This window comes from Sinocyclocheilus grahami, unplaced genomic scaffold (assembly GCF_001515645.1).
Source record: "Sinocyclocheilus grahami isolate Dianchi unplaced genomic scaffold, SAMN03320097.WGS_v1.1 scaffold736.1, whole genome shotgun sequence".
In the NCBI taxonomy this organism is placed as follows: Eukaryota; Metazoa; Chordata; class Actinopteri; order Cypriniformes; family Cyprinidae; genus Sinocyclocheilus; species Sinocyclocheilus grahami.
Genome location: NW_015505915.1, coordinates 135,461 through 147,767, shown reverse-complemented (window position 1 = coordinate 147,767; position 12,307 = coordinate 135,461). Strand labels below are relative to the sequence as shown.

Sequence of the window (12,307 nt, the reverse complement as noted above, 5' to 3'; positions counted from 1 at the left end):
TTGAGTTTATATATATATATATATATATATATATATATATATGAATGAACTATGATTTTGTGCAATAATTATTAAATAATTAATTGTTTAAATTTAATACAATAATAATTACATTAGATGAAATTAAATATAATAAAGTTTTATATATATATATATATATATATATATATATATCCTCATTACATATATGAAGTTCACCACAGAAACTTATAGAAATTAATAAAAAAATATTTTACATATTTATAGATGAGTAATGGGGGGGGGGGATCTTGATCCAACAAAGGTACCATTGTTTATATTATATTATTTATTTATCTTTTATACAATGTAATTACAATAGAAATATGTAGGTTTAAATACAAAATTCTGTAAATAAAGATTAAAAATAATCTCCACTGGTTTGTTATCACTACATTAAAGTTTACAATCAACTTCATGAGGTAATTTAGTTCCCTGGTTTTGAAAAACCTAGATTTTGTCAAGGGGAGAGTGTGAACAAAACGAGCCAGGGCAATCGAGTATAATAGATTCATCTGTTTGACGCCATACAACATCGCTTGGCCAAATTACAAATGCATTGTCTTTGGAAAAATGACTATTTTTAGATTCATTGTGCACAATAGACCCGCTTGATCCTGTAATAAACAAATGATAAGAAAACCGGGAGGTCAAGTTATAACACATGACGGTCAAAATGGCTTTTTGAAACAGGAGTTAAAACATTGTGCCTGCCTTGAATGTCCACTGCTATTAAATCTCCACAGGAAGAGTGTTTTTGTTCACCTCACCGAGCACAGTGTGCAGTCTGACTTTGATCATCTAGCTTTGACACCTGCAGGCTCCACACACTCCAGAAAGATCATTCAGCATCTTTTCGTATACTTCGATAACATTTTCCAAAGAAAACAATAATACAACCATTGAGCATTATTGAACGATAAATGTGCCTACACGCTCCATGAGCAGGATCCAAATCTATTTTTACAATAACTGCATGAGATCTTATTATGTAGAGTGTGTGACATTATTCGCCTGCAATTAAAGACAATTATTCCCTTTCTTAGACCAGAGCGAGTGAAAAAATGGTGATAAGAAACAAAAGCCAAGGCTAATATGCATATGCAATGTTTTAACATACTGTAATATGGGATATTTTAAGCATGCATGAAAGGGACTCTGTCCCTTTAAGAGTCCATGTCATCGTTCCATTGCTTGCAAAAAAACGAACACTATAACCTTTATCTTTAACCTTTTTCTAATATTTTTTTACACTTGCTCTTCACAACCACCCATTCTAATACATTTGGTCATTTTACCATCCTAGCATGGTCACAGAGTTTCTGAAATTCATTCTTAACAACAGAGAAGCCCCATGAACCCATTGAAGATAATGTTAAGGTCGACCAAATTCATATATTTGAACAGGTCTGGTTTATGAAGATTATAAAAATAAAACTATAAACCTCAGAAATGTTCCAAATGTTCTCTAAAAGGTTAATAACCAGAGGTCAATGTCACTACAGTGGCATTTCGGTCTAGTTTTCCATTGCATGCTGGGTCTCAATTGTATATTCAGGGTTGGAATGTGCCTGTTGGTGGAACTTTTGGTATCCACTTGGTTCAGGGCGGATGCTTCAATGGTTCATTTGATTCATTTGGAATTAATGAAATTAAATGGCAACAGAAATAGGCAATCAATAAAGTAAACCGAAAGCATGCTATTTACACCACAATGTAAACTCAAGATAATGTAACTCTAATTATTTCATCTATCATTTGGTGAATCAATTGTCAAGTAGTCAATTTATTCCACCTGTAATCCTTCACCCTGTTCAATATAAATAAATAAGGGAAAACAATAAATACATTTCGACCATCCCCTAATTTCAGTATTTCCTTTAGGTAAAATCATTCATTTTCCAAGCATGGGTCATTACTGGTGAAAGTACTGTGCAGGTTTCTCTTTCAAGCTGTCTTGTAAGTGCCAAACATGTTGTGACGGCCTTTCAATTCTCCAAATCTTGAGTCTGATTCTCGAAATGACGCAAAATGCACCCAAATGATCTCTTACAACAACCAATGCCCTCAAACAGACCAGGAGCATAAGAAAACCCTTTGGGAGACAAAAAAAAGGGGAAGGGGAATGGGGTATGAAATAGTTCAGCCTCTTTCAGAGTCTCCTTAAGATTATAGTTCAATCTCAAAAGTCTTTTGTAAGTCATTCGAAAAAGGGTTTTGCGCCTTCGGTTGCGATTTGGACTCCAGAGCAGCCCACTTTGCATCAAAATGCTCTGCTTCCTGGGAACTGCACGTGGGATTCGGATTCAGACTCTCCATCGGCCAACCAGGACCACTTTTTACGGTACTACCGTTTTGCGTGACACTCGTAGTCGTGGTCGTTGATGGAAAGGAGTTATGCGGGTGGCCGTTGACGGTTGGAGGAGAGGTGAACGTGGTGGTTGGGAAGCCTCCGGACAGGGTGGGGAAAGCCGATTGTTGGCCACCAACAAGCGTTCCCGTCTTCGGCCCCATCCCGACCCCCATTGCCGCTCCACCACCCCCTGTCCCGGCCGCAGTGCAGAATACATTAGCCACCATCTGCGATGGTGTGATGCCCACCACGGGCACACTGGCATTGGGATAGGTCATGCTGTTGGCCATGTATGGCTGCATAGGTACAAAAGCCGGTTGAAGAGGCTGTTGAGCGAACATGCCTACGGGCGCAGGAGTGACGTCAAAGGCCATTGGGAACGGTTGCATGGAGGAGGGGAGGGACCCGGGTGCGATGGGCATGAGCGGAGGTTGCTGAGTGGGTGGTGGTGGTAGGGTTGGTGGAGTCTGCTGCTGGGCTTTCACCACTTTAGCCACCTCCTCCAGCCAGCGTTCTGCTTCGGACGGGGTTCGTTTGTGGCCACCCTGAGGAACGGGCGGAGGGGACTGCACAGCAGGCTCTGTCTGAACCCATGAGTTTGTAGCTGGGGAACGAGAGGGGTAAGAATGTTAAAATATGACTGTCCTATTCACCGTGTATATACACTACCGGTTAAAGTTTGTAATATTAAGAAATGTTAATGTTGCTGAAAGAAATCTCTTATGCTCTCCAAGGCTGCATTATTTGATCAAAATAAAATGAATTTTCTAACTCAGTATAAGTCAGTTTTAACAAGTTGTTTAAACTCACTTAAGTTTGATTTTTTTTTCATTTTGCTTCTTAAGCATACTATATGTATACTGATTTAAGAATGTTTAGATATTTGTACTGGAAAACAAGACAATATGTTGAAAAGAGATTTGCCGCTTTATATTTTCATGATATACTCCAATCAAAGGTTTGGGATAATATTAAAAATAAATAAATAAATGAATAAATTTTTATTCAACAAGGGTGCATTAAATTGATCAAAAGTGACAGTAAAGACTAAAAAATTATATTTCATACAAAATGCTGTTCTTTTGAATTTTCTACATACCAAATAATCCTGAAGAAAAGTTATCATGATTTCCACAAGAATAATAAGCAGTTTTCAATGTTAATAATAATAAAAAACATGAATAATAATCGATTACCAATAATAATTGAGCACAATTCAGAATATTAGGGTGATTTCTGAAGGATCTAGAATAATGAGAAAAAAATGTTATTTTAAATGGTTAAAATATTTCACAGTATTATTGTTTTACTGTATTTTTAACCAAATAAATGCAGTCTTGGTGAGTATAAGAGACTTCTTTCATAAACTTTTATACATTTTAATTATTCCACACTTTTGACCACTAGTGTACGTTTATGTGGGATTGTGCCGTCTGTGTTACCTTGCAGTGGAGCAGGTGGAGGAGGAATGGCAGGTGGAGCGCTGTAAACTGGTAAGCAGTTGCTGGTGGCTTTGGCGCACAGATCCTCAGATGGTTTGGTGAAAGAGCTGTTGATTTGGCTGCACAGAGCGTTCAAGCTGTCCGCCTCTCCTGCCACTGATAGATCCATCTCTGGAACTGACACAAACCAATAGAAAGGTCAATCACATCTGTGTGGCTCATTTCAGTGGGCCATGCATGCAGTTTATGGGATTTTGCTTGCTAAAATATCCTGGATCTATGATATAAGGTAGAGATGCACTATACATTATTGTTCAATAGTTGAGTTTTTTTCCAGCAAGGATGCATTAAATTGACATCTATAATGTTAAAAAAGATTTCTATTTCAAATAAATCTATTCATATATAGTCTATTCATCAAAAAATCATGAAAAAATGTATCACAATGTATCAAATTCTTGAGCAGCAAATCAAAAATAAATAAATGAATACATTTTTTATTCAACAAGGGTGCATTAAATTGATCAAAAGTGACAGTAAAGACTAAAAAATGATATTTCATACAAAATGCTGTTCTTTTGAATTTTCTACATACCAAATAATCCTGAAGAAAAGTTATCATGATTTCCACAAGAATAATAAGCAGTTTTCAATGTTAATAATAATAAAAAACATGAATAATAATCGATTACCAATAATAATTGAGCACAATTCAGAATATTAGGGTGATTTCTGAAGGATCTAGAATATTGAGGAAAATATTTTATTTTAAATGGTTAAAATATTTCACAGTATTATTGTTTTACTGTATTTTTAACCAAATAAATGCAGTCTTGGTGAGTATAAGAGACTTCTTTCATAAACTTTTATACATTTTAATTATTCCACACGTACGTTTATGTGGGATTGTGCCATCTGTGTTACCTTGCAGTGGAGCAGGTGGAGGAGGAATGGCAGGTGGAGCGCTGTAAACTGGTAAGCAGTTGCTGGTGGCTTTGGCGCACAGATCCTCAGATGGTTTGGTGAAAGAGCTGTTGATTTGGCTGCACAGAGCGTTCAAGCTGTCCGCCTCTCCTGCCACTGATAGATCCATCTCTGGAACTGACACAAACCAATAGAAAGGTCAATCACATCTGTGTGGCTCATTTCAGTGGGCCATGCATGCAGTTTATGGGATTTTGCTTGCTAAAATATCCTGGATCTATGATATAAGGTAGAGATGCACTATACATTATTGTTCAATAGTTGAGTTTTTTTCCAGCAAGGATGCATTAAATTGACATCTATAATGTTAAAAAAGATTTCTATTTCAAATAAATCTATTCATATATAGTCTATTCATCAAAAAATCATGAAAAAATGTATCACAATGTATCAAATTCTTGAGCAGCAAATCAACATATTAGAATGATTTCTGAAAGATTATGTGACACTGAAGACTGGAGTAATGCATTACAGGAATATTATTTGAATATATTAAAATAGAAAGCAGTTCAATTGTAATAATATTTAAAAATGTTACAGCTTTGCTGTATTTTTGATCAAATAAATGCATCCATGGTGAGCATAAGAGACTTCTTCTTCAAAAGCATTACAAAAACGTACTGACCCCAAACTATTGAATGGTAGTGTATATCAGTATCATATCAATTATCAAACAATATTACAGATTTTTAAAATGTATCATGGTTCATAATGTGTGTTGGATGATATTTGATTTTTAATTGTGCATGCTAATTTTCCCTATTTTTACATTTAGATTACCATTGCTGTTGTGTATCACTCACTTAATCAAAGTTAATCTTTAATTACATTAACATGTAATGTTGTATGCAATCATTAGCAGATTTCAAAATGAATATCCATAACATGTCAGTAATTATCAGATTATCAGGATCACATTTTAATACTGGTGCATCTCTAATAAACACCTGCAGTTAAAAAAAACAACAACACATTTCATGTTCTGGTTTGTATTACAGCCCTCAAAGCAAGAAAAACATTTGGACTACATAAAATATGATGTCCTCAAAATTCCTGCATGTGTAGTCATTTACAATATTCCTAGATAAACCCCGTCAAACATGGCAGTGTTACAAAAACATACAACCCATAATTCCCCTTTTAGAATCTAGTCTAAGGGATCGAGCTAGAGATCAGAGACAGCAGTTCAATTCTCTGCAAAAACGTTAAATGTTATTTATAGAGCACTACACACTATACAGTATCAATGGAAAGCACCTGTAAATCACATATCTACAGGTAAATGCAACAGTTTATGGTCTGGAATACACGCTCAAATGATTTTATGGGTACAATCATAAGGTTTCAGTGCAAATAGAGTGCTTTTGTGCTTATTTGTTTGCAGGCTCAACATGAGATACATCTGAAATTTCCTCTGGTTGATGACGCACAGTAAACATAAATGACACATAAATGGCGGTCAGTACTATCACATGGGTACATAACAGTACTGGGTCAACATTACAGTTTTTACGCTGCTTGAGTACACAAAAACAACTAACCTGGGTTCTTGGTCTGGAAGTCCGTCTTGCGCTGCAGGGTTGATGGGAGATCATTCAAGCGTAGGGAGAGCTGCCGTTTGAAAGGTGAGTTCTTCTGGCTAAGTTGTGGAAAGCAGCGGAAAGAGCCCTGCCGTACCAGCTGCTCGATAGGAGCGTGGCGGCGTGGGATGGCGCGAGGCCCACCTGGCTCCGCTCGCTCCCCCGGTGAAGCCGCTCCCTCTGGAGGAGAAGCATTTCCAGGAGGCACTGCAGAAATGATGCATGCTTCTACAGAGAGGCACATTCACTAATCAGAGTCATTTTTTTTACAAAGAAAGCATTTGGTGTTTGAGAGTGATTGTAATGAGGCTGACCTTTCTTTTTGTCCTGCAGTTGTTTCATGATGTCCTCCCGGTCACTTTGCTGTCCAGCAGAGGAGACGCGGAAGGAGCCTTCCCTCACAAACGATGTGCGGCTTGCATCGAAGGAAGCCGTGACCCCGCACTCCTTCTCTCTGCGTTGCTTACGCTCAAGGCAAGCAGCAAAGGCGCATCCCACCGCATGACTCAAACGTTCGCCCTGATGTTGTGGAGGATGTTACATTAGCATCATGGCAATACTGTACACTCCAAAAAGATTTTTAATATGCTTCATCTTGGCAACACTGTAAAAATCTTTTTTTTTAATTTTTTTTTAGTTTTGTTGTCTTGTTCCAGTAAAATATCTCAAATATAAATTTAAGATATATATACATATATATATATATATACACAGTGGGTATAGAAAACAATCACCCCCCTTTAAAATAATCAAATTTTGTTGCTATGCAGCCTGAAATGAAGACGGACGCAGTTTTGTTTTATCCAGCTGTATTTACTCAGTGCAACTTATAACATCCAAGTGAAAGATATAACACCAATATGTCAGAAAAAATATTTAAAAACATAATCATCGAGTTGGAAAAAGTATCACCCCTTCCTAAAAATGACTTGTAAATTCAATCTGGTGTAGCTAATCACCTTCTCAATGGCACACAAAGCCATTTGACATTCAACTGTGATCAGCTGTGGTCATTTTGATTGGTTCACCATGAAACGAGCTTTCCTGGAGCATTTCAGTCCTTGGTAGGACTAAACTGAAGCAAACAATCAACTATGGGGGGAAAGGCACTGTCAAAAGATCTCCTGGGATAAAGTTGTGGACAGGCACACGTCAGGAGATGGATACAAAAAGGGTTTCAAAGGCTTTATCAATACCTAGAAGCAAAGTGAAGTCTATTATTAAGAAGTGGAAGGTATTTGATACAAAACAGACCCTCCCTGGATCAGGACGTCGCTCCAAACTGGATGAAAGAGCCAGGAGGAAACTAGTCAAAGAGGCAACCAAGAGGCCTACAGCAACTCTGAAGCAGTTGCAGGACTTTGCCAAAACGCACCTTGAAGATTCTGAGGCAGACTAAAATTTAAAAGGAGAAAAAGAATGTCCTTGCATGGCCCAGTCAGAGCCCAGACTTAAACCACACTGAAAATCTGTGGAGTGACTTGAAGACTGCAGTCCACAAACCGTCACCATCAAATTGAATTGAACTTGAGCAGTTCTGCAAAGAAGAGTGGGCAAATATTGCAATGTCTAGATGTGCAAAGTTAGTAGAGACAAATTCCAACAGACTAAAAGCTGTAATTAAAGCAAAAGGTGGTTCAACAAAATACTGAAACAAGGGGGTGATCCTTTTTCCAACTCTGTGATTCGGTTTTTTTTTTCTGACATATTGGTGTTATATCTTTCACTTGGATCTTATAAGTTGCACCGAGTAAATACAGCTGGATAAAACCAAAACTGTGTCCGTCTTCATTTCAGGCTACAAAGCAACAAAATGTGATTATTTTAAAGGAGGGTGATTATTCTCTATACCCACTGTTTTTATGTATGGATGGATAGATAGATAGATAGATAGATAGACATGTAGATTTATGCTTAAAACAATAAAAAAAACTTTTACCCAATGAGCAAAGAAAAAATAAACTTAATTCAAGAAACGAAAACAAGAATTACCGTTTTACTTTGTAAGTAAATGTATCATGTTTTGATATTTTTAATGGAGAATGAAAGATAAAAAAAAATTATAATAAAATTATTATATACTGACTATATAATTATATAGTCCGTATTTATGAGTAGCTCGGTTAGTCTGTGTTTGCATACACTGTTTTGCTATTGCTGTTATGGGACGGACAAAAACATTGTATGGTCACAAAATGTTGTTTTTGTCTAGACTAGTATTGGGATCCTAATCAAAAAAAAAAATTCCATTTCATTCTAGTCCTTAATGTGTTTTTCACTGTGCCCCAAGTGCAGATAACAGTCTCTAAGCGTTTATTCCGGTTGAGATAACACTGCCATAATCCCTATCTTAATCCCACTTTGCGGGGAATAGAGTCTGAAGAATTAATCCCCGCTGGGTTCTCCTCACCGAGTCCTTCAAGGCCATGAAGCAGTGGCACATCCAGCGGCGAGTCGTTCCATCACGACAGATGTAGGAGAATGCCTTATCATAATTACGGTCAGGTGCGCAGAAGGACACCTTCTCAATGGTCTGGTCAACAATGAGGTCCTACAGAGAAAATAAAAAAGGGCAGATCGGTTGTTGGTTGTAGTAAATAAAGCTTTAAAATACAAATAAAAAGTAAGTAATATATTTTGAAAGCGCTCTGTGTCAGTAGCAAGACACTGTTTTTGTGTTTAGTCAATATTTAGTCAAGAATGTATTATTGTATTGGGTTTTATATTATTATATTGGGTAAAAAAAATACGTACAATTCAAGTCATAGAGACAATGACCTTAATACATCTCTTATATGATGAACAATTTTCCAATTTCTAATTTTTTTTCAATTTTGATCAAATCAATTTTTATATTTTTGTGGTGCATAATATAAAAAAGCTGTTTAATTGTCCTGAGATTGTGATGTAGAAAAAAGTTCTGAGGAAATACCCTAACATTTCAAAAGGCTTTGTTTAAACATTATTTTCATGACATGGCAAGGTCATTTCAAGTTATCAAATAATATAAACCCAAGAAAATATCATAATTCATTCATGAAAATATTTAAAAGAAAATAATTAAAAATAATTATTAAGATGATGTGCACTCATATGTATTAAAGGTGTAAAAAAACGTTTATTTATTTTTAATTTTTCTTTATAATTGACACCACCACAAAAGTTTAGTGTCTGTCATTTATTTCTCTAATACTCACCAATATGCATTTATTTGGTCAAAAATACAGTAAAAACAGTAATATTGTGATGTATTATTATAATTTAAAAGAACTGTTTCCTGTTTGAATATAATTTTAAAATGTAATTTATTCCTGTGATGCAAAGCTGAATTTTCAGCAGCATTGCTCCAGTCTTCAGAGTCACACGATCCTTCAGAAATCACTCTAATATGCTGATTTGCTGCTCAAGAAACACTTCTTATTATTATCAATGTTGAAAACAGTTTTGTTGCTAAATATTTTTGTAGAATAGAAAGTTCAGAAGAACAGCATTTCAAAAGAACTAGAAAGAATAGAACAAATATTTTTAAAAGCATTGAAGTATTTAAAAAGTCTTACCCCAAACTTTTAAATGGTAGTGTATTATTAAAACATACATGTATTAAAATATTATAAATTGTTATTAAATCCCTGGATTTGATGCATATGGCATAATAGTGTTTCAAAAACATAAAACCAACATGCATACCAATTTTAAATTACATCCCAGGAACCAGAAAGCCACATTTTAAACTAGATTCTTCTTTATTCTTATTTGTCCAAGACCCGACCACATTATACCGTTTTGTCCTTTTGATTCTTCTAACATGACTAAAGCTTTTTGTGTAGCCTGGACCTCCCACTGTAACAGTGGCTAGTGTTTCCTTTTTAGGGGGCCAAAGTAAATACATAATGAATGAGCTGAACACTGTAGAAGGGGTAGGTGAGAGGTAAAGCAGAGGAAGATTGGGTCGAGGTGAGGGGCCCATTCATTGTTAGCCAATTTTGGAGACTGCTGACTCATCTCAGTTGTCATAAGACAGTCCGGTCTTGTAATCAATAACACTTTTAGGGCTCGACAGTAAGTAGATGCCCAGGACAGTTGAAGGAATACAAGAAAGTTTATCATTTGCATGTGTTTTGGCAATTGAAACATTGAAACCATCAAGTGCAAAGAGACGTACTTGGTACTTGCGCAATATGAGAAAATAAGTTCTCTTTTGCATCGTATTGTGCTTGAAATACACACAAAATTATGACAAAATATCCATCTTGGCAAGTATCCTCAAAAACACAGTTGGTTATGTCTTAAATGAACATGAACATCTGAGAAAGAAATTGGATGTGTATCAGTATATTGGATCTGTGCATTAGGTCTTAAAGTGACAGCAGCCTAATATGCCTCTGCTGTCTGTTCCATTAATATTAACCAAACAATAATTGCTTCCAGCTATCTATAATACTGCTTTATCCAGTGAAAAACTTGTCTTGTCTTAATCAGGAGAGAAATATGTACAGATCAAGCACCATTTACAGTTGAGAGGACAACTTTTTCACTGGAGGAAGTGTCATTAAGGATTATGGACTCACATTTTGGCCAGAAGTGACAGTTTAAAGTTAACATTTCTTAATGATGTATTTGTTCTTTTTAAGCATGTAGCTTTTCACAAGATGTTAATTGATGGACTGGAGTTTGGACTCTCATTCTGACGGCACCCATTCACTGCAGAGAAACCATTGGTGAGCAAGTGATGTAATGCTAATCCAGATTTGTTCTGATGAACAAACAAACTCATCTACACCTTGGATGACCTAAGGATGAGTACATTTTCAACAGATTTTCAGTTTTGGGTGAACTTTTCCTTTAATCTATTTAATATTTACAGTGAAAACTATCCAGTGTTATTTTGCATTTGATTATTCAGTTTCTGTACCTGAAAAATACTGTTTATTTCGTTTGTGTCTTTATTCTATTGTATTTATTTGTACTTAATTTATTACTGACTGTTCATTTGTCTTTATTAATGCTATGATATAACATTACTAAAGCATTTTAATATAATAATGTTATAATAGGCTAGTAGTTTTTGGTTTCAAATTTGGAATGTAGAATTGTGAAAATTTTGGTGTCATAATAACCTTATTTATTAGAATACAGGGTTACATGGTCAAAAACAATAAAAACATTAACTATTATTTATTTATTAATTTTTGTTGCGGGGCTATTGAAGATTTTGGCAGAGCAAGGAAAAATTTAGACCACTAGTCCAAGTGGGCCAGTAGAAAAAATATTTAGTGTTGAGCACTGCCTTTTATTATTATTAATATATTGACAAGTGAAGTTTAACAAGAGAGAGGAGAGAGGAGGCGGTGCAGGACAGGAAGGATTAGGTGGTTTGAACTCATTATGTGAGACCTTTGACCTTTTCTGGTTAACTTTCCGGGTTTTGTCTGAGGGAAGGATGTTATATTAATCCCCAAACTTTGAAAAGAAAAACCCAACTGTGAGAGACACGGGAACCCTTGGCCTTAAAAGTCATCTCGTGTCTGAGACGGTCTAAGTGATGTCTCATGAAGCGGGATGGTCATGTGACGGGTCTTTTGGAGGCCTGCTAGCTTCCTCCTACAGCATGTTTTGTGTTTCCTACAGATCTTTTCTCTTTGCTGACGAACTTGGCTAATTAATGGCTTGGGAGTAGAGGTCTACACGGAGGACCCGAGACCCGAAGGGTTCGGGGCTATATTTTAAATGGTCAGCCGGGTCCGGGTCGGGTCCCAATCTCTTACTTCGGGTCCCGGGTCTGTTTAACATTGTGTGTAATACCCAAGTCTATCAGACTCGGAGAACGCCCGGCTGTTATCAGAGTCAGTCAGCGCTGTGCGTGTGTTGTTTTGTAACTTTCAACTTGAAAAATTAGGATGAGAAAAGTGTGAGTCGGTAATTTGAAATGA

The 12,307-nt window shown here is 36.2% G+C and overlaps 1 protein-coding gene across 3 annotated transcripts in view; it reads right to left on the bottom strand.

The window, feature by feature from the left end:
- Positions 1 to 347: 347 nt before the first annotated feature.
- The window catches only part of LOC107560628 (numb-like protein), a 66,012-nt gene continuing 54,052 nt past the window's right edge, over positions 348 to 12,307 (bottom strand). For 2 of the 3 annotated variants that reach the window (XM_016244862.1, XM_016244860.1), the window contains exons 5-9: positions 8,788 to 8,928; positions 6,692 to 6,896; positions 6,339 to 6,605; positions 4,738 to 4,914; positions 348 to 2,975 (exon numbers count right to left, since the gene is read on the bottom strand). In XM_016244862.1, the coding sequence (XP_016100348.1) occupies positions 2,188 to 2,975; positions 4,738 to 4,914; positions 6,339 to 6,605; positions 6,692 to 6,896; positions 8,788 to 8,928 (1,578 nt within the window). In that variant the 3' untranslated portion in view covers positions 348 to 2,187. The remainder of the gene's footprint in view (positions 2,976 to 4,737; positions 4,915 to 6,338; positions 6,606 to 6,691; positions 6,897 to 8,787; positions 8,929 to 12,307) is intronic. The other variant, XM_016244861.1, reaches the window with a different exon arrangement.